The 22305-nt window shown below is 51.0% G+C and overlaps 1 protein-coding gene and 1 long non-coding RNA gene across 5 annotated transcripts in view; one reads left to right on the forward strand and one right to left on the reverse strand.

Annotated features, from left to right (window-relative positions):
* Positions 1 to 22305, reverse strand: part of Adgrd1 (adhesion G protein-coupled receptor D1) — a 114798-nt gene that overhangs the window by 16732 nt on the left and 75761 nt on the right. For 2 of the 4 annotated variants that reach the window (XM_063271783.1, XM_039090099.2), the window contains 5 exons: positions 14924 to 15047; positions 8746 to 8849; positions 7636 to 7747; positions 7187 to 7340; positions 661 to 6775 (listed from right to left, as the gene is read on the reverse strand). In XM_063271783.1, coding sequence (XP_063127853.1) covers positions 6738 to 6775; positions 7187 to 7340; positions 7636 to 7747; positions 8746 to 8849; positions 14924 to 15047 — 532 coding nt within the window. In that variant the 3' untranslated portion in view covers positions 661 to 6737. Of the gene's footprint in view, positions 1 to 660; positions 6776 to 7186; positions 7341 to 7635; positions 7748 to 8745; positions 8850 to 14923; positions 15048 to 22305 lie in introns of those variants that run through there. The other 2 variants (XM_017598511.3, XM_001070157.9) reach the window with 1 other exon arrangement.
* LOC134481179 (uncharacterized) lies at positions 7630 to 9360 on the forward strand. The gene is made up of 2 exons (XR_010056508.1): positions 7630 to 7767; positions 8616 to 9360. It is a non-coding gene; the product is annotated as an uncharacterized LOC134481179 (long non-coding RNA).

Raw genomic sequence — 22305 nt, forward strand, 5'->3', positions numbered from 1 at the left:
AAAACACACCTGAATTTTCAGGCTGATCCCTTTCAAAGTCTGCAAATGCTTTCAGGCACTCGGCATCTTCTACAAGCTCAGGATCTGGTACCCTTTACCCCGCAACAGGGGGCAAAGAGCCAAAAGAATTGTCCCCATATCCCACTGCCAGATCCCTCCTTGGAGTGTTCTAGAGAAAGAACTGTAGAACACTGGTTCTCAACCTGTGGGCCGCGACCCCCTCAGGGGGGGTGGGGGTGTCAAACGACTCTTTCCCAAAGGTCCCAAGGTCTGATACCCTGCACATCAGATATTTACATTATGACTCCTAACAGTAATAAAATTACAGTTATGAAGCAGCAACAAAATAGCTTTACAGTTGGGGGTCACCACAACATGAGGAACGGATGGATTAAAGGTTTACAGCATTAGGAAGGTTGAGAACCAGTACTCTAGGGAAAACTATTTCTCAGCTTCAACTAGTGTTGCGGGAGAGCAGCCTAGTGTCTCCACCCCACAGCTCTCTAGCGCCCCCTATAGACGGCTGGCTTCATGCCTCCACTCTATACCAAGAGAGTGGTTTGGGGTCTAGCTCCCCCTCTTCCTCCTCGTCCTCTCCCCTCCCCCTCCTCCTCCTCCCTTCCCTTCCTCCTCCTCCCCCTCCCTCTCCCTCTCCTCCTTCTCCTTCTTCCTATTTTTTTGTTTTTCGGAGACAGGGTTTCTCTGTCTAACAAAGACCTGGCTGCCTTGGACATGCTCTGTAGACCAGGCTGGCCTCAAACTCAGAGATCCGCCTCTCTCTGCCTCCCAAGTGCTGGCATTAAAGGAGTGTGCCACCATACCTGGATAGTTTCATCTTTTAAAGAAGTTCCCCACTTGAGACCAGTTTAAAGCCAGATAGATACACAAGACATCAGGGAGTCTCTGAAGGCAGGTAGTCAACATGGGAAACAGCCCTTGCTGTGGATCTGGGTCACCCTCAGCCTCCCCTGCAAGTGTCCCTGGATTAGGATAGCTACTTCTCCATGGCGACTCTCCATGGGAATCCTAGCGATGACTCTCTGCTCTCTCCTGGAGGCAGCCAGGGCCTTATGCATCAAGAAGACACTGAGGTGTGTGTTGTCACGGAGTCCCCCAGCTCTGGAAGGCACATCTCTTAAGTCAAGCTCTCACGGTTCACCCAAGATGGCAACGTTGCCTCCGATACTTTGTACAGTGGGAGTGGGGGGCTGGTACCAGGTTGTGAGTTTGTGCCATCAAATAATGACTGTGGAGGACAGCAAGAGGATGGATAGACGGGAGGACAGCATAGAGCAGAGAGGTGAGAAACTCAAAAGGGCTTCTTCATCCACTTCTATCTCTCGCCCCCGTATTTCATGTGCTCTGCTTTGGGAATCTAAATTACTGCCCATCAGAGATTAAGAAGAAAAAAGAATTCACTGGCAGAAAGTCAAAGAGAGGGGAGACAGACAAAGACAGCAAAGGGAAGAAGCAGGACTGTGAACGCAAATGACACCCAACTCCCTGGTGTATCCTGAGGATACACCAGACTTGCTGTGCAATCCCAGGGAGCTGACTGGACCTCTCTGGGCCTCCAGGATCCTGGTTATGGACTGGAGACTGTGAAATGCTCGCATGATGCCATTGCTGGGGGGGGGGGCCAGCACACAAGATGCGTGTGAACAGCACGCCCTGTGTGTGACGCTGATCCCGTCATAACCAGCATCCTGCATGCTCAGATTCCTCCCCTATTCCTACCAACGTCTCATATGAAGCTGTCGTCCCCAAACCCCAGCAAACGGTATCACTCTTCCGGAATCCTGGCCCTCCCACCACAGACATATTCTCTCTGGGTCAAGTGTACTCCTCTTGGGACGTGGTAACCCTTCAGAGGCCCCAGCCTATTGCTGTCCTATAGATAGCTCTGGCCTCCTGAGACCCCAATGGAAGTGGCAGACATATTTGGGGAACTACTGCAGGAGAGTGCTGGCCAGAAGCAAGAGAGGAGTTGGGGACCTCCCATGGGAACCACTGATGCCACCTTCCCGTATTTCCTGTGGAAAGTGTGTACCGTGAGACTCTTGGGACTTTGTTCTGAGTGCCAGGGGACAGTCGTGTGTGCTTCTTTTGGACTTACTGGATTCCCACGCACTGGCTCCAGGTGGTGACCTCTCCACTCTGGGCTCTGGGCTCTTAACCTCTTACTGACACTGTTCCACGGTTAGGCGGGTCTCACAAACATGAAATCAGCACTTGACATTTGTACTGGCTGGTTTTAGGTCAACCTGACCCAGTCTGACATCAGAGAGGAGGGAACCTCAATTGAGAAAATGCCTCCATAAGACACGGCTGCAGGACATTTTCTTAATTAGTGATTGATGGCGGGAGGCCCAGTGCATTATGGGTGGCGCCATCCCTGGGCTGGTGGTCCTGGGTTCTATAGCAAAGCAGGCTGAGCAAGGCAGGGGAAGCAGCCGGTAAACAGTGCCCCTCCACGGCCTCTGCATCAGCTCCCACCTCCCGGTTCCTGCCCTGCTTGAGTTCCTGCCCTGACTGCTTTTGCTGTTCTATGGAACCGTGAGTGAAATGAACCCTTTCCTCCCCACGCTGCTTTTTGGTCCTGGTGTTTCATCACAGCCGTGGTAACCATAGCTAAGACAACATGTAATCCTGACGGAAGGTAGGGCTAACCCTACCCTAACCCTGCCCGGCTAACCCTAACTAAACCCCACCACCACCCAGAGGCTGAGCTGGCTTCCTAAATAAAAAGGAAGAGGAAGGCGGGCCTGGAACAGATTGACTTCACTGGGGTCTCACCCTAGATGATGGGGACTTCACAGAAGCCATCGAGTTCAATAGAGAGCAGTAAACCTCGTGCCTTCTCTCTACCCTGAGTTGGTCATCAATTCCAGTTGGCTGCATCATAATGCAGGCGCCCCAGTCCCTCCTCTCCCCAGGGATACAACCTGTTCCTCTCGCTTTAGCAAACCCCTGTCCCCAGCTCCAGTCATGGCTGCCACCAAACCTGTAACCGACTCCATGCCTCCTCCCCACCTCAGCTTCCAAACAGCATTACAGTTCTAAACACCTCAATTCCGTGCATGCTGAAACCGATGGAGAGAGACCTGAGGGAAAGGAGCTATGTTTCCCGTGCTCTCTGCCTGCAGTGAGGTCTCCTGTGTCAGCTCCAGCTCCTTCATTAGGGGACTGAGGTGTTAAAAACCCACTGCCTGCAGATGGACTGTACTTAGGCCAGAAGCCAACCCTGGCTGGAGAAGATGAAAGGCACAGTTCATGGGCTCCTGACGAAATTAATTAAGGCCGGGATGATGGGAAGATGGATGAAGGCTGCGGAGGTCAGAGCTGCCTGGCGTTCTATTCGTAGAGAGCTTGTATCGGGGCTGCAGACTGAGTTCTGTGAGGACCACATATGTGGACGTCAGAAAACGCCAGAGCCTACCACACTGGGAAGCAGGATACCCCGTCTCCTCGTTTTTCAAAAGGAGTTTGCCATTGTGGGTAACGTCCTTTGTGCTTTAATATTGGCAAAAAGCTTGTTGTTCTTCAACGTTGGCTAATCAAGTCAAATATTCCTCAAGGTTGGAGAGAGCAGAAGCGCATGCCCACTCTCATACACACACACTCACACGCTCACTCACACACCCACTCACACCCTTCACAAACACACACACACAACACATACACACTCACTCACATTCACTCACATGCCCACTCACACACCTATTCACACACACACACATATACACACTCACACACCCATCCCCCCACATACATACACACTCACACACTCGCTCACATGCCCACTCACCACACCCACTTACACGCCCAACCCACACACACGTTCCACGCTCTAACCGCCCTGATCACCTGCCCCTCTCCATCATGGCCTGTTTTCCATGAAGAAACTAGTAGACTGCAGGTAGCCATCCGTCTCAGTGTCTAGATCTTTCCTAACGGGAGTCAGAAGTCACAGCAACTATCACCTCCTACTTGGGTCGGACTGAAGAAGCAGGTCCCACTTGGATCAGCCTCACTGAAGGGCTGAAGAGCAGCGGAAGCCATGTGTCTGTCATGCATACACGAAAGCACCAGTGGGATCACCCAGGCTGAGCGGTGAGGCGGACCGGGAACCATGGGGACAGTGGGAACCAACTGCATGGCCTGCAGCAGTTGAGGTGGCTGCCCACCCACATCCCCTGCCCTAGTCTCCAGGGAATCCCTGGGAAAGTGTCAAGTGTCAACGCCTCCACTTCAGCCTCAAATAAATGGCATTTGCCAACTCAAAGCGCACACGGTAAACACAGTTAATCTGCTGTTTGCATAATGAGGGCTGAGAAAATTAAACCTATTTGAAGGAAGGCAGGGGGGAAAAAAAGCAGCGGGTCTTTGATGTCTGGCCCATGTTTTACAATGATTGTGAAAAATGGGGGGTGGCCCCCTGTGCTGTCAGGGACTCCTGATGAGCAAAGGTCGACACAGCCATGGCCCAGGAGGACTGTGAGTGATGGTGAGGCTTCAATCTTGGAAACTTTCAGAGTCCCTGTAAACTTTCCTAAGTGTGAGCGGCCGATAGAGATAAACGAATTCAAGAACATGGAGAAAATCGCTGTAATAGGGAGGCTTTGGGGCCCTTGAGTGGCTTCCCTGATTCCTGGCTGGTGATGTGAGTGTGGCTCTCAACCTTTCCCAAGCTCCTCAGCCCAGGCCTGCAGGGTATTCCTGGGGGAGGGAGAGAGAGGAGCCAAAAATCCCTTGCCCTGACCTGTGCATTAGAAGGCTCCACTCTAAGGGGGGGCCACTGACACCTGTGCTACCCTCCCCTCTAATCCCAGTCCACACCGTGTTTATCTCTATAGCCCTCTGTGCCCTCCCTCAGCTGACTTTCAGGGTTGAGTGGAAATCTGCAGGTCAGAGGCCACTGTCCCTTCCCAGAGCCCTCTGAAGAACAGCGGGATTCCAGCTGGGTTTGGTCCTTACTCTGTTCCTCCGCTCTGATAGGAAATGCCAGCCCAGGGCCAGCTTCCAACAGTCCACGTAACCCAGTAGTGAGCTGGTGAACAGGTAGCCACGGGAGGAGGCTCAGAGCCCCAAACTATATCATCCTAAGTCATACAAAATCACAGACAGTTCGGCCCCCACAAAAGACCACGCATCTGAGAAACTGCCTGAGAGGGGCCAGCGCCATTGAAGACACCAAAAGCAGTAACCAAAGCCATCAATCAGCAGAGTGTCTCAGGTAGCAGATGCAGGTTCTATTCTTTGAAAGGAGACACATGGGTCAACTGGGCATGCTGGAACCCGGAAATATAATCATCGAAACGAAAACTTCACTAGAGAAGCTGGCAGGGGCCAGGCAGTGGAGGAAGAGTCAGGGGGCTCTAAGACCACGCAGACTGTGCTACGTGGAGATCAGAGGAAACAGGAGCCAACGGGGTCCCCAGAGAAACTCAGCCACCACGGCCCTTCTAGCCGACACTGGAGGCTGTCATGGAGGAGAGCAGAGCAGGTGTCTAAAGCCACCACGGCTGCTTCAACAGTTGATAAGGACCAGGAAGAATGCCAGGAAGCTCGGGAGGGAGGCAGCCTGGTCACAACTGAGTGCAAAGGCTGAAAGGGAGTGGAAAGGCTGAATGAGACAGGAGAAAAGCCGCCCTCCGGCTCCAGGACACGAGAGAATGAAGAGCAGACCTCAGGGCCAGCCGTGGAGACAGAGGCAATGAGGGAACACAAGGTTTCCTTAGGAAAGGCATCAGTGTCCAGCACAGCCACGACATAAGAGGAAGGCGAGACGGACATTGTCTGGTAAACAACCAAGAAGAGCATGTGGTAAGAGAGCTGGCTTCACCAGATACAGAAAGAGAAGGTAGCACTCAGGGAAGAGAGCTAGGGGCATCCATGGCAATGGCGTGCACAGACGTGCGCATCCGTGCAGGCACAAAGATGCACATACACACACCAGACAGACAGACAGACGTGCACACACACAGAGACACGCCCACGAGAGCCTACCCGGATACACACGCAGACACGTGGACACGCGGACACGTGGAGAGACGCAGAAGCCTACACCCGAGACACCGATAGCTTATGAAATTATAAGCGGTGGTAGAGTTGGGTGCCCTCCTCTTTTCTTTTCTCTCAATTGAGTTAAAAAGCAATAATATCAAATGACATTTATAGAGCTGCATTATTAGGTCCATAACAAATAGAAATGTAATAAGCTTCTGAGGCACGCAGGGGAAGGGAGAGAGGGAAAGCTGCGTGGGAGCCTGGTGACGAGACCAGATGGCAATTCAGACTCGCAGGGACAACCGCAGAAGACTGGGCGTGGTCCGTCTGTCCGATGGATAACAGGACACACCTCGCAGAGACACCCCATCTCCTCACTCCACTACTGTCAGAGAGGGGAGGTTGAAAAGGTAATCCCATAGCCCGTGGCCCCCCACGCGGTTGTGATATGTGTAGCAATAATCACAGAAAAGGGGATAAAGTAATAGAACCACTTAAAAGCAACGCTTCCGTGTCGCACTGTAATTTAGCAAGAACATAAAATAGATTTTAATATGCTGAAATGCATAGAGTAAGCACAGGGGCAGTCACTAAAGAAAACAACCCAGAAAATACAGGGAGAACTCATTAAGAGCATTAAAGCGCCACACAGGAAAAATACCCACTTAACTCGAAGGAAGGGCGGAGAGGGAGAAGAAACAGGAACAGGCCCAAGTGACGTCAACACCTCACATCGAACAAAGGGCAGAGCGAACAGAGGGAAGACCTAGGCCAGAACGGAGAACTCGAATGTCGCCTCGAATTAGCTAAGCCTGACACGAACAGAACGCACCATACCCACAGCGGAGCGCAGACTCTTCCCAAGACAGTGGGACATTAATACGCCGTGAGACAAGCCTTAATCCAGTCAAAAGTGGAACCACGTTGCCCAATCCCATCTCCAGCAATGCCCCTCCACACCTGATGCCCTCATTCCATCCCATCTTCATCTAAACCCACCCCATCTCTACCAAACCCTGCCCCACATTCACCTGCTCTGTCTGCCTCCTTGCCACCAGAACCCATTCCGTTCCCACCGCCCCATTCCTTCCACATACCAGCCTATCCCTGCCCTCTGTCCCACCCCTACTACATACCCCAGCCTATCCCTGCCCTCTGCCCCGCCCCTACTACGTACCCCAGCCTATCCCATAGTAGTAGAGGTGCTTGCTGTCCTCTGACCCGAAGACTTTTATCACCATACTGTAGAGATGCAGTCCCTCCACCAGCATCCAAGCAAAGGCAGTCAGGAAGAAGTAATGTAGGAGGACAGCCAGCACCTGGCACGGGACCTGGGAGTCAAGCAATGGTGTAGGGTGAGACAGGGTGCACAGTGGCTGTGCTGAGGTTTTGTTTATTCGTACTCATTCCCCGGACACTTCGAGTCACATGACCTCATTTTCATCGTGGGGAGCCAAGACAGTCTCTCAACCCAAAGTCCTACGACCCATGGCTTCGCCACTCCCCAGCCATGCCCACTCCCAGCGCCCAAGAAGAGACTCCAGCAATTCCCTCCCCAGTTTCCTGAGGAGACAGACACCTGGGCGCAAAGGGACGGCTACAGGCTGAGAACCAGCACCTACTCACCGTGCCAGGCTCCATGCTGAAACTGATTAGCAGCAGGACCTGGGCCACCAGGACGGCGAAGGACAGGTTGGCGTGGATGTGGTAACGCTGGTTCCGAATGGTGCTGACGGAACTGAAGACAGAGAGGCGGGTGTGAGTCCCGGAGCTGAGCCTCGACACCCTATCCCCATTCAGGTCCCCATCTACTACTCTTTGAGAAACCATTGGTATCTTCATAGACCCTAGCCCTGCCCCATCCCATAGCTCCCTGCTTAGACCCTGCTGGTTCTTGGCTAGCCTCCCAGTTCCTTTCATAGCCCCAGTCACCCTGCACAGCCTGAGCCCTTCCGGGAATTTCAGTCTAACTTCCCTGGGCCTTCTATTTCACACCCTCCACTGTGGGGGGTGGGGGTGGAGAGATAGAGGATTCTAATTGAAATTCTGAATGAGAACCTGCAGAAGATAGACCCCATGATGTCATGAGTGCCATCCTGGGCCGCAGGGAGGGAGGGAGAGTGCCTCTTGGATACAGGAGGGTGGCTGCATGACCTGCCATCCTTTTATAGTCATTCCTGGCAGGGCTCTGCCTAGAGGCCTGGATGGCAACCAAAAGGGAGAGCTTCCTGGCCTCCCACCCCAAGGTGCTCACCTCCGCGCACTGTCTCCTTGTGCATGGCAGACTGCTCGAGAAGGCATTTGTTTACTCTTGGTTATTGATGGGCCCCATCCAAAGGCATTTATGCATAACTTGGCCTCAAAACTGAGCACCACAGCTTGCTGAAGAGGGTGCAGCCAAGGATGCCTGTGCTAGCTTTTGCCTGGCTCAGATCCCACCGGAACTCAAGCGCCAAGGTGGGACTTTCCATACCTTTCTGGCATGTCTAAAACCTGGTGAGCCTACCGTACAGGCCTTGCTATTTCCATCTTTCCTGCACCTCAGATGTGAAAGTGAAAGTCACGGAAGAACAGTCACATAGTCACTTCTGTGCCCTTACTTGCAGGGCTGGAATGCAAACCCCCTTCCCCCAGGGTCTTCAAAGCCAGAGAGAGGAATGGATGGAGAGACAGGATGCACTGATATTTCCAGGAAGTTGCTAGACTTCCCGGGGACCCAAGGAGAGGGTGACTCACGACAGTACTGCGAAGGTGACCAGTGTGGCAGCCAGGCAGAGAACGGACAGAGAGCAGCCAACGTAACTGATGGACGACAGCGCCACCTGGTGTCCGAGCGTGAGCTGCAGGAACAGGAGGAGATGAGGGAGGCTGGCCTCCCATCCCATCCCCTGGCTGGGATGGTGCCATCGTGGATACACCCACAATGCTGGCCTTGTGACTTGCCACACAGAGAGCTATACCACACTGGACTTCAGGGTTGGCATTTTCCCTGCTCTGAGTTGCTACACTGTATCCCCTGGCTTCCCCCACATTACCCCCATAGTCCCAGCCATGTCTGAATGACTGATCTAGGATGATCAGAGAGACATGTGCCTCTTCTGGCTATGAAATGCAGGGGGCAACATTGAGAGGCTTGAGGTGGGTACCAGTGGATCCACAGACATAAGGCTAGGAAGGCTACATACAGCATGTTGGGGGAGAAAATACGCTAAGCCACAGAGGATCACTCCTGTCTCTTGTCCTCGGTATCGCTAACCCCCACATTGACAGTCACCACGTGCATATCTTCACTGGCAGGCACACACAAGCCCTTGGGACCTTCTATTAAATGGACACCCGTGTGGTCACCTAGACTGGCATCTGTCATGACAGATTATCTTTCGTGCAACAGAAGACACATGTAAACAGATTACGAATTCCACTGGAACCCAGCAGCCTGTATTTGACGGTCCCATCCATCCCCCAGCATCTGGTTACCCATCCCTGTTCTGTTGAGGCTGGGGGTTTTCAGCTCTAAGGGACGGCGTCCCAGCTTTGATGGAGGCTGAGGTTCCTTCATGCAACTCTCTGGCCCTGGATAGAGCCCAGATACGGCCAGGTCTTGAGAGACGCCATGGTTCGCTGGACAGCTCGCGCTTGGCGGCTATCCCTCACCTTAATCAGCTATATCATTTGCTGACCACAGGCAGGAGCCTTACTGGGGCTGAGCCCAGGCTGTCAGCACCCTGCGTCCTATGGAGATGGATACGCGATGCAGATGCAGGTGGCCATGAGCAACCCAGCTACTGTGGAAAGATGGAGATGCTATGACCCCACATGGAGTTAATTAGACATGGAGACTAGGCTTTCTGCAGCTCAGGTCACCCCACGGGAGAGTCCTCTAAGGAATCTGGACCTCAGACACTTCCTACAAGGACCCAGGAGTCTCTCTGTCTCCCATCAGCCACCTGGCTTACCAGGGAAATGAGGCACACCTGCTCTTCGCAGCAAACAAAATACAGGCCTTGCAGCCAAAGCCAGATGAAATCTATCAACCTTGAGGTTGATAGATTGGCGAACCTGCCAATCACAACAGGGAGCTACCTTCCTGGCTGGAGTGCAGAGCCCAGAACCTAGAAGTCCGGGTGGGAATTCAAGGACCAAAGACCCAGGGCCAGGAGTGAATTAGGTCCTCAAGACTGAGTCCTTCATGAACACTAGACACCAGGAGATAAGGACCCTCTCCCTGTCCCTTCGCTGGCAGGTCCTGGTTCCAAAGCGCTGGGGGCAGCTGTAACTGCTGGCAAAAGTCCCCTTGTTTTCCCTGATCATCTCAGAGGCGTGGCCAGGCTGCTTGAAGACATAGGCCTGGGTTTTAACATTGAACTTTCTGGGTCTCGGGTCCGGCAGGGACATTTAACCTACGGCACTCAAAGGGGGCGTTGAAGGGGGGTGCGGCATCTCGCCCTTGTCTGAAAGAACTACCACCGAAACAAGTCCCCGTGGAGGTCAGAATCCTGGGGAGGCACACGGATGTTGCTGCTCTGTATGCACCTAGTTGGAGCAATCTCCAAGACGCACCGAATCGTTTGTAAGAAAGGAGCAATCTTCACCCTTTGTTCGGAGAACAAAGGGGTGCTTGCTGCAGGCTCCGAAGGCTTGTCGGTGGTGATGGAAACCACCGGTGGCATGGCGAGGGAGGTGGCTGGGGGTGGGGGGTTGGTTTGCTCTCTGCGGTGTGTGTATAATGTCTACAAAAATCCACAAAGAATTCCTCTACTTCTTTATGCCTCTTCCATAGGGTCCTTGGACTCCTGTGGGGCTCCCCGCCCATAAGGAGATCAAAACTCAGGCTATGGAACGCTTCACCTCGGAGCCTGAGCTGCTCGTGCTGGCCACCCTCAGTCCTATGCTTCATTTTTTGGGGGCACCGTAGGTCCGAGACTTCCCTCTGCCTCATCTGTCCCTGCACCTAGTCACCAAGCCTACCCCTTCCTCTGTGGATCGATACCTCCATTCTGAAGGCAGTGTCCTCCTGAAATAGGATCCCAGAGGAGACAGACAACCCCCAACTCTGCAGAAAGCTCCTCCCCCCCCCCCATAGGATTCTTAAATGAAGATTCTGGAATAAGACAGGCATTTTAAGTGACTCTTGTTCCAACAGCAGCATCCTGGTTCTGGCTGGAGGAGCTGATGTCAGGGAGTCAAAAGGTGGGCCCCAGAGTAAGGACCTAGGGTAGGGCACCTAGGGGTGGGGAAGCAAAAGATGGCTAACAGAAAGCAACCAATGGGGAGGCTATCACAGGGAGAGAATGAGACAGTGGGAGATAGGTAGGAACTTGAAATGGGAGGCAACAGGGCGGAGAACAGGACAGGGAGGAGGATTAGGGAAGGTGATGAGGAAGAGATTCTACCCTTAGGCCTCTAGCAATGGCATCTGGGATCTTCCTCAGCCAGCCTACCTCCCATCCCCCTTTATTACTAAGGTAAGGGCTCTTGCTGAAACCAGAGCCAATTGGGTTAGCCTAGCTAGCCAGTTTGAACCAGGAATCCCCGAAGCCCATTCAGTTTTTCTAGGGGTTCTTAGGGACCCAAACTCCAGCCCCCACTTGCATGGTAAATGCTTTATTAGCTGAGCTACCTTGGACACTGATGATTTAATGTAAGAGGTCCATACTCCCAGAGGGCATGGCTAGGCCTGCCCCTCATCCTCCTCTCTCCATCCCAGTCTGCCATGAGCCCTCACAACAGGGACTCCCCTAAGGTCCTCATGCTCAAAGGCCATTCTGTTCCAGGCCTGGAGTTCAGGGGTTGAGGGTTAGGGGATAAAGGAGGGTTCGGAAGTAGAACCCTCAACTGAGTGCTTGGGGTTAGGGCCTCAAGGTAGGGTGCTGAGGCTGGGTTCTCAGACTGAATGGTACTCACTCGGTCTCCTTCTGGTATCTGCCATGGCCTTCGGGAGCTAGCAGCCTCACAGCACACAGCAGGGAGGAACCCTGAGTGTCCCAACAGCTGACACAGTTGGGTGGAAGGAGTGAGTACTATAGACCCACAGCCCAGGACAGGGATACAAGTATCTCCTGGAGGTTGCCTGACCTGCACAGGCTGAATGTCCTGTAGAAGGCGCTTACCAGTGCCCGGTCCTCACATACTCCCCCAACCCTAGGAAAAACCCATGTGGTCCTGGCTATGATGCACAAAAACAGCTCACACATTGGTCCCACCAGCCTTGCCACCCCTTGCTCTCATGCCTACATGCAGGCCCCCTTCAGGGCCACATCCCATTGCCACTAGCTTAGATCCAGACTAGAGATAGGTATAATGACCCTGAATGCCAAGGGGGTTCCATGACAGAACCCCACGCTCGCACCCCAACACCAGCTTCAGGACGGTAGGGTGTACCCAGGCTGTGCTACGCCCATTCTTTCCCATCATGGCCAGATTTAGAAATGCCAAAATACAAAAAAACGAACCAAAACAAAACAAAACAAAAAACAAAAAAAACAAAAAAACAAAAAAACAAAAAAAACCTGGCGTTGGCTTCAGGACTGGATCCCTCTGAGTCAGTGACCACAAACTCAATGCCCTTGAAGTGCCTGGAAAGACTGCAGGCGGCCAGCCGGGGTTCCCATTCTGAGGAGCATGTGGGACCACTCTAGCCAAAGACCACTTATTCCTCCTTCACCTGAGCCCCTTGGCACAGTCGGGCCATCCTTCTCCCACAGACAAGAATGAGAAGCACGAACTGAAGGTGACTGTCTACCGAGCTTGGTTCAGGGAAGATGGTGGAGACAGGAATGAGCTGAGCCCATGACCCCTCTTCCTGCGAGGGCTGCGTCACCTCCATCCCCTCCGATATTGTTCCCGGTCAAATTCAGCTTAGTGTGGCTGGGTCCTCTGCTTTTTAATTACATGTAATTAATTTGTGCACGGGTGTATGCACAGGCACGCTGCGTGCGTGTCTTTGCACGTGTGTGTGCAGATGCGTGTGGAGGCATGAGAATGATGTCAGAAATCTCCCTCCATCCCGCTCTACCTTATTCATTGAGGCAGGGCCTGTCATTCAAACCCAGAGCTCTCCCATCTGGCTTGTCTAGCTAGCCAGCTTGCTCTGGGGATTTCCATCTCCACCTTCCAAGGTTGGAGCTGCAGGTGGGCTGCCGGCCGCACCCACGCAACATTTATGTGTGTCTCTGGGAACCAAACTCCAGCCCTCAAGCATGCAAGGCAAGTGCTTTAATCACTGAGCCGTATCCCTAGCCCTGTTTGACTTTTTTTTTTTTTAAATCAAATCCAGAAATTGAGACTTTCAGATAAGGTATCTGAGCATGAAATTCTGATTAGATCACCAAGTTTGCACATTTAAAATTCATGGATTTGAATGGGACCTGCTGAGTAGGCAAGGCCAACCTCAGACCACATTCCTAGGGTTTCCTGGGACATCATCCTGGGGTCTCCTAGAGCATCATCCTCACATCTCCTTGGACATCATCCTGGAGTCCTTTGGAGCATCATCCTGGGGTCTCCTGGGGGCATCATCCTAGAGCATTCCTCTTAGCATCCTGGGGTTCCCTGGGACATCATCCTAGGGTTCCCTGGGACATCATCCTAGAGCACCCCTCCTAGTATTGGTCTAGTAATCTAAGTCAGGTGTGCCTCACTGTCTGTTGAGATTGCCCAGAAAGACCCCACTCACTCAACCAGGAAGACAGAAGCTTCTAGCTATGAGGCCCAAGGAAGAAATCAGGAGTGGAGGAGGCCAGGAGAGTTCTCAGAGAGTAAAAGAGATGGGAACACGATGGGGTAAGACTTGAACCACAAACTCAAAGACCACAAGAGAGGACTCAGAACCCAGGAAGAAGCTGGCTTGGTGTCCAGGAGATGTGGTCATTTGTAACTCCTTATGAATTCTGTAAGTGTGCCCCAGGCTTGGTCTCACTTGTGAGAGCTGCCTTAATTCTGTTAATGTTCATGAGTCTGTTCCTTTTAAACGGGGATAATTTTAAACCATTTTCAAATCAACCTTTCCTAGCAATGAATAGATGTGATTTTTCTCCCACGAAGACACCCACAGACTGTCTAAATTTGGTGTCACCAATACTCACTGGTGACAGATTTATGATATAAATGAGTCTGGATTTCCTTCTTCTTCTGATTTTTTTTCCCCTTTTTGACTGTGTAGATTGGACCTCTCGAGACGAATGCCAGGCCTGAGCAGCTGCTCTCTGGAGAGCACGCACCCCTTTGTAGTGCTCAACAGACCCTCCCAGGTAGACCAAAGAAAATTCGAAAATCTCTCAGTCCAGGGGTCCAGCATATAGAGGATCCAGAGGTAGACGCTCTACTCTGGAGTCATTCGAAATGTCACCAATGGCGTGAGCACTCTTGTCTCCCACAGTGAGACTGGGGATGCACCTGTGCCTTCCCTCTGGGTGGTCTTTGTGACACTGGGGTTCCCAGCCAGTACGGATGCTCACCTGCTCAATCCCCCCACCCTCCGACTCCCCAACCCCCCCCAAACTCCAACCCTCCCACCCCTCGACTAAGAAGTTACCTCCAAAGACAACTCACTAGCCAAGTTACTTTCTCGGCTGGCTCTTGGTGTGCTTGTCAAAAGCCACTGGTTCATTTCCTACAACCCCAGAGCATCTTCCTAGGACAGCTCACAGCTTCTAGGCTTCTGGTCTGGGTCCCATGACCCTGTATGCTCCCTTAATCAAAGTAGGTTTCTATGTGAGCCAACTCATGTCAGACTCCCGCCATCATGCCCTTCAAAGATGTTAACAATGTGTCCAGCCATCTCCCAGATCTGGGAGAACAATGTGTCCAGCCCTCTTCCAGATATAAGATAACTTTGTAGCTAGTCTAGATCTGTGCCCAGGGTGGTGACGGCTGCTGTGATCTGAGGACCTCGTGGGGTCTATGTGGCACTCACCTTCAGTGGGACCACTTGCATGAGGATGGCGAAGTTGGTGAGGTGTGTGCAGTGGCACACTGAGTAGGTGAGGTTTCCTTCCGTGAGTGCACAGCCCTGGCTGGACCAGACGCCTTCTCCGGAGCTGAGGGTACAATGGACAGGTATGTTCAGTGGGAGCAATGACATCCCTCAGTCCCGTAAACGCAACAACTCACTGGCTAACTCTGACAGGAGGGTGCAAATCATCCTAGTAGTAAAACTAGACAGTGGATGGTGTGCTGCTGAGGCCACGGAAAGCTCCCTGGGACAGAGAGAGGCAGGGTCACTGCCTTAGCTTGGTCCCCTTGGGAAAGCTCCTGGACCCCTCCCAGTCTGGGAAGGGTCCAGTTTGTGGCCCAGCATCCAGCTTAGGAGTCCAGATACTCAGAGAATCCAGAGTATCCCGAGAAAATACATTATAGCTCTTCAGTGCACATCTGGGGGACAGATATGTAAAATATAAGGTGTATAAATAAGTAAGATAAACAGAACTAAAAGGCAGTGTGTATGAATATGATAGAATGTGGTACCTATAAATATAAAACTCCCGCATAGTACTTTAAAAACCTTTGGGGGCTGGAAAGGTGGCTCGGTGGTTAACGTTGTTTGCTGTACACCTACGAGGCTCTGCATTAGATTCCCAGAACCCATGTAGGAAGCTGGGTGTGGTCCTATGTGATCCTGCAACCCCAGTGCTGTGGGCAAGTAGAGGCAAGGGGATTGCTGGGAATGCTAGGAATTACTGGGGATTGCTGGGAAATGCTGGGGTTTGCTGGGGGTTGCTGGGGGGTGCTGGGGGTTCCTGGAGATTGCTGGTTGTCAGTCCAGTCAAAAAGAATGCGCGTGCACACACACACACACACACACACACACACACACGCACACACACGTGCACATGTTAATGTTGCTTAAATTTTTATTTTACAGATTTTATTTTATGTGTGTGTTGGGGGATGAGGATATCTGTCTGTGCCTGGAGAGGCGAGAAAAGAACATCAGATCTCCTGGAGCTGTACCTACAGGCGGTTGTAAGCTGCTGCATGGGTGCTAGGAATTGAACACAGATCCTCTGCGAAATCAGTTATCTTGCTCTTTACGTCTGAGTCAACGCTCCAGCACCCACCCCCAATTTAGTTGAAAAAGAATCCTCGGCCCAGGTGTCATTGCACAGAAAACGCCGCACAAAAAGCGACACCACACACAGCATCCTAATGGTATGCAGGAGGCAGTATCTACCTGGTTTCCCATGAACACACACGGAAATGAATGCAAATTACTAAGGAAACCGACACCCTCCTCACAATGGCCTCCAAAACCCCTCCGGGTGGGAGGAGGTCAGGGGAGGAGGCTGGGGTCAAATGGAGTGTTTGCTTTTCTGTAATGTCCTCATCTCTAATTGCTATTACAGCCATGATTTCTTACAGTGACACCCAGGCCAATATGCTCCGATGCCAGCCAGTTAATCTCTGAAGTGAGTGCGTTGGCCACTGTCATTTTCTTGTGTGCACTTCTCTGTCCTCTCAGATGCCAGAAAGGGATCTTTGTCAGCAAAGACAAACTCGCGCGCCTTAGCCTGAGGCAGGCCCCACCCCCCACACCCCCCCAGTACCCGCCAAACCCCCTAACCTCCCCCTCAACCCCTGTCTATAGAACAGAAGGAGCTGCGGGGCTCTGGCTGTCTCTGCTTTGTATTCTGCTGTAACTCCTACTTCTACCCTGTGTGTCAGGGGGAGAGGGGTACTTGCCTGGAGGGAGGTAACCCAGACCCCCACTTTGCATGCCTGACAATATCCGTGCACGAGACACCCAGCTATAGGATTTCCATAGTAAGCCTGAAGTGGGGGAGGGGGCTGAGAGTGTGGGAAAGGGGCCATGGAGCAGGTGCTCTACCTCAGTGACTGAGATGCAGCCTCCGGTGGCTTTCTGGGTGGTTTTCATTGTGAATGAGCCACCTCCTGGAGAGGTCAGACGTACCCAACAGAAAGCAAAGCCTGAGCCAATGGAATCACGCGTAGAGGAGCCCGACTCCATCAATAACTACGGAATGCAAAGAAGTCTGGGCCCCTCCCCCACCCAACATTTGGTTCTAACTTTCCCAGGACCTGGGAAGGGACCGCACACTCAGGCAATCGTTTTTAACCCAGCTGCTTTGTATGTCCACCTAAAGCAAGGATGTGCTGCATTCCCATTCTAGGTGACCCTGAGAATTAGCAGGGGTGGACACAGGCAGGAGGGTGGACATGGCCCTCAGCTCTAGAGTAGGGGCATGTGGACAAGCCTTGAAAGTCACGTCCCAGGAACGGGACCCTGAAGGTGAGACTCTGCCCTAATCATCCAGGGAAGCTGCAATCTGGGTGGTGTCACCTCTGTATGGGATGGAAATCTGTTCCCAAGGGAGGCATCGGGGGACAAAGAGGCAGCTTCCCAGCTCCACACAAATAAATCTGCCCAGCAGACAGCTGAACAGTTTCAGATAGCATCAAAAATATGCACAGCCTGTGACCTGGGACGTCCACGTCAAGGCAGAAATATGGTCACTCGGGTACATAAATACAGTGTGATGTGTATAAATACAGAAGGGGGAAACGGGAATCAACAGAGGTGGGACACAAAGGAAGCGGTGCGGAATGACGATGGAAATATCAGACGAAACACTTCTGCATATTTCCTATGAATGTAAGCGCATGGCGATACACAACATATATCAAAACACATGCATAAACTCAGGGTAAGTTGTGAAAAAAAAACAAAAGAGGCGTGTGCTTGTTTTTAAAGTGTCTCACCTTGAAAAAGAAAAAGAATAATATTTTGAAACCATGCGTGACGCGGAGGTGCACGCCTCTAACTTGAACACTTAGGAGGTTGACACAAGAGACCTGTCGTGAGTTCAAAGCCAGCCTGGGTTACAGAGTGAATTTTAAGCGACCCTGTAAAGTGAGACCTGTCTCAAACATAAAGGAGAAATGCGAATCTATTAGGGGAGAGGGTGGGGAATATAGTTCAGTGGTAGAGCTTGTGCCTAGCATGAACAGCTCTGGGTCCTGCCCTCGGTCCCACAGAAGTAAATGGACGAATCCATGTATACATTAATATTAAGTATATACCAAGAGAATAACTATATGGTTCCTTAGCATATTAATCTTTTCCAAAATGTGACGACGGCTGCTCAACCAGTAAAGGTGTTTGCCGTTCGGCCTGAGGACCTGAGTTTGATAGCTCTTGGGAGACACATAGGGTGGAAGGTAGAGATGATTGAGCTGCAGGTATCCCCTGATGGATCTGCGCATGCTCTGCGGTGCCCGCCCAAACGCACAGAAATAAATATTTTAAGACAGTTAAATAACAAAAGCAAAGTTAGAAAAAGTGGTCCAGGGGTTGGGGATTTGGCTCAGTGGTAGAGCGCTTACCTAGGAAGCGCAAGGTCCTGGGTTCGGTCCCCAGCCCCGAAAAAAAAGAAAGAAAAAAAAAAGTGGTCCAGGATCCTAGGCCCCAGTGAAAATGTGTTTCAAAAACGAAAGAGACGGAGGCAGAAGCAGGTTGGGTGTCTGTGTGTTTGAGGGCAGCCTGGTTTACAGAGAGAGTCCAAGGGCAGCCAGGGCTACACAGAGGAACCCTTGAGAGAGAGAGAGAGAGAGAGAGAGAGAGAGAGAGAGAGAGAGAGAGAGAAAGAGAGAGAGGGGGAGAGAGAGGGAGAGAGGGAGAGGGAGGGGGGGGAAGAAAGAAAGAAAGGAAAAGAAAAGAAAGGGAGGGAGGAAGAGAAAGAAAGAAAGAAAGAAAGAAAGAAAGAAAGAAAGAAAGAAAGAAAGAAAGAAAGAGAAAAAGAAAGGAAGGAAGGGAATGAAAAAGAAGGGAGAGAAGGAAAAAGAAACAGAGAGAGACAGACAGACAGATACACAGAAAAACAGAGACAGAGAGAGACAACTTGTTCTCCAATGAAGACTAGCTGAATTTACTTCCACTAGACTTACAGTACAAGGAAGGTTAAAGGACAAAAACAAAGACATAAAAATAGCTGTAGTTGGGACAAGTGTAGGCGTGCATGGCACGACTCTGGTCTTGTCTGTAACTGCTCTACAAAACAGTTGGTCGTCTGGGCCAGAAACACAGAACCTGTAGAGAACTACTGGAGACAGTGATGACCTTACAAGCAAAGGGCAGAGGAAACAATGGATGCATTCATGTATCTTAGAATACGTGTAAAGTGAAATGCTATTCGTTGCAAGTGCACACCAGTGAGTTGAACACACTGTGAGTTGAACCACAACAAGGGAAAAAAAATTAAAAGATATAAATGAAAAGTCAGGAGTCCCTGTTCTAGTAAAATTGGATGAAAGAAAAATGATGGGTGGAGATTCAGCAACAGGAGATGCCAATCAAGAGGGTAGAGGAGAGGCTGAAGACCGGGCTTGCGAATTAAGGCTTCCTGCTCTACCAGAGCTCCCCAGTTCTGTTCTCAGCACCCACACTGGGAGGGTTCACCACCACCTGCAACTCCAGCTCCAGGAGATCCAGTATCTCTGGCTTCTATGTACACCTGCTCCCGTGGGCATGCACCCACACGTGCACACACTCACATGCACGCACGTGCACACACACCACACACACACACACAGACACACACATCTAATCAAACATATTAAAAACTAAATTTAAAAAGGTCAGAGGAATTGGCGTCTAAATGTGTGGACTAAGAATAGCATTCACCTTCCAGGGTAAAGACGCCCGGAGCATAGACAAGTGCAGTTATCCCAGGCCCCCGTCATGATGGAGAATCCACACCCCTCCTCTTCTGTCCCTCCCCGCTTTTGAAATCCTGTTCTCGCTAAGCTTGCAGACTGAACCAGGGGCCTCATGCACACTAAGCCACATCCCCATCTCCCCTTTCACGTTTTTTCTTCTGAGGCCAGGTCTCACTGAGCTGCCTGGGCTAGCCTTGAACTCACTCCGTAGTCCAGGCAGGCTTGGATCTTGCTATTTTCCTGTCTTTCTGGCCTGTGACTTTGACTCAGCTTCTCCTCCTCACTCTTGGAAATGGTTCCAGGACCCCCTCGTGAACACTAAACTCCAAAGAAGCTTACACATTTAAAGCGGTCCGACATTTGCAGAGTCCACTTACAAACTCTTACCGTTCATCTCCAGATGACGTATAAAATGGAACTCAGTGTGAATGGCATGTGGACAGTCACTTTGCAGAAGGAATAATGACCGGAAAGAAGTCTGCGCGTGCTCATTACAGGTGTAATTCTCCCTAACCCAAACATTTCAGGTTCATAGCTGGTTGAATATCTAACACAAACCCAATGGGAATTGAAGGCCCGGTATGATTGGCAGCACACGCTGACAGAATAGCCACCAAGTTGCAAAAGACCTGTGCATAACGGCCACTTAAGATGGCCTTGTTGACATTTATAGAATTCCCCACCACGAATGCATTGTTCCCCAAGAGCACTACATTCTAGGTTGTATAAACAACCTTGAGCACATTTTTAAAAACTGGAGCTGTAGGAAGTACCTTTTCAGATCATAAAATATTTAATTGTAAATCAACAGCAGGAAGGTCTTTAGAAAATTCCCAACTGTTTGGAAAATTAAGCAGCTCCCTTCGAAATGAACTGGGGGGGGGGGGCAGCGAGATGTCTCAGCAGGCAGAGGCGCTCGCTGTCAAGCTGGACGACCTGAGCTCTAACTCTGGGACCCACATGGTGGAAGGAGAAGACTAACTGACTCCCCACAGTTGTCCTCTGACCTCCAGATGCAAACTGTGGGGTTGCCTCAGAAGTTGACAGATCTCGGCCATGTGATTGCATAGCTGAGTTCACTTATCAACGCTAAGAAAAATATGCTATCAAACTGAGTTTTCCTGCATCTCTAATAAGTAATCATTTGAAAAGTGGTCTGGTTGAATGCTGGTGGCAGGGCTGTCTCTGGGAGCTGGGGCCAAAGAGAATTCTACAAGGCATGGCTACCAATGGAGGCTGTTACCATATCTTGACTATTGTATGCTATGCTGGGAATATATTCTCTCTCTCTGACATGCTGACTTCACTTCCTTTGGATGTGTAATAGCAATGAATCTGGTTCCTCTTCTGGAGGGCCCCCTGTACTGGTTTCCACAATGGCTGTGCTAACTCACACCCCCTCTTTCTCCACAGTCTGGCCAGCATTGCGGTCTGTGGTAGTTACTTGTACCTGTCAACTTGATACAACCCAGAGGCATCTGGGAAGAGGGGAGAACTGCCTCCATCAGATTGGCCTGTGGCCACATTTGTGAGGCATTTCCTTAATGGCTAATTGGTGTAGGCAGGTCCTTCCCACTGTGGGTAGCACCATTCCCTACTCAGGTGGGCCGGGGTGGTATATGAAAGGTAGCTGAGCGAGCCATGGGGTGCAAGCAATGTTCCTCATGGTCCCTGTCTCAGTCCCTATCCTTGGCTTCTTTTCATGATGAACTCTAACATGTAAGCCAAATGAATCCTCCCCCCCCCACCATGTTTCTCTTGGTCAGCATTTTATCGCATACAACAACAGGAATTAACCAGAATGCTGTCTTTTATCTTTTTTTTTTTCGGAGCTGGGGACCGAACCCAGGGCCTTGCACTTGCTAGGCAAGCGCTCTACCACTGAGCTAAATCCAAAACCCCTTATCTTTTTTTTTTTTTTTTTAAGAGTCAAATAGCTCATTTGGTAACAAGGAGTGAAAAGGAGTTCCTGTGTGCATGCATACATGCATATGTGTGTGTGTGTGTGTGACTGTGTGACTGTGTGTGAAAGCATATGTATGTGCATGTGTGTGTTTGTGTGTGTAAGAGTGTGATTGTGTGTGTATGAGTGTATGTGAATGTGTACATGTGTGTGAGTCTATATGTATGTGTGTGAGTGTGAGTATGCATATGTAAGAGTGTGTGCATGCATGTGAGTATGTGTGTGCATGTGTGTGAGTTTGTGTATGAGTGAGTGTGAATGTGTATGTATGTGTGTGAGTCTATACGCACGTGTGTTCATATGTGTGAGAGAGTTGAGTATGAATGTGCATGTGTATGTGTGAGAGTGTGTGCATGTGCATGTGTGTGTATGTGTGTATGTGAGCACACATGTATGTGCAGAGGCCAGAGGGTCAGCCTTGGGTGCCATTCCGCACATACTAGCCACCTTTTATTTTTTGGCAGTGTCTCTCACTAGCCTAGAGCTCACCAATTAGGCTAGCCTGGCTGCCAGCCAGTCCCAGGCATCCTCCTGCCTCTGACCCCCAGAACTAGTACAAGCAGTACATTTCCCCCATGGCTAGCTTTTCACGTGAGTTCCAGGGAATCAAACTCAGATCCTCCTGCTTCGGAAAGACAAATATTTAACTGACAGAGCCA

Source organism: Rattus norvegicus, chromosome 12, assembly GCF_036323735.1.
Source record: "Rattus norvegicus strain BN/NHsdMcwi chromosome 12, GRCr8, whole genome shotgun sequence".
NCBI lineage: Eukaryota > Metazoa > Chordata > Mammalia > Rodentia > Muridae > Rattus > Rattus norvegicus.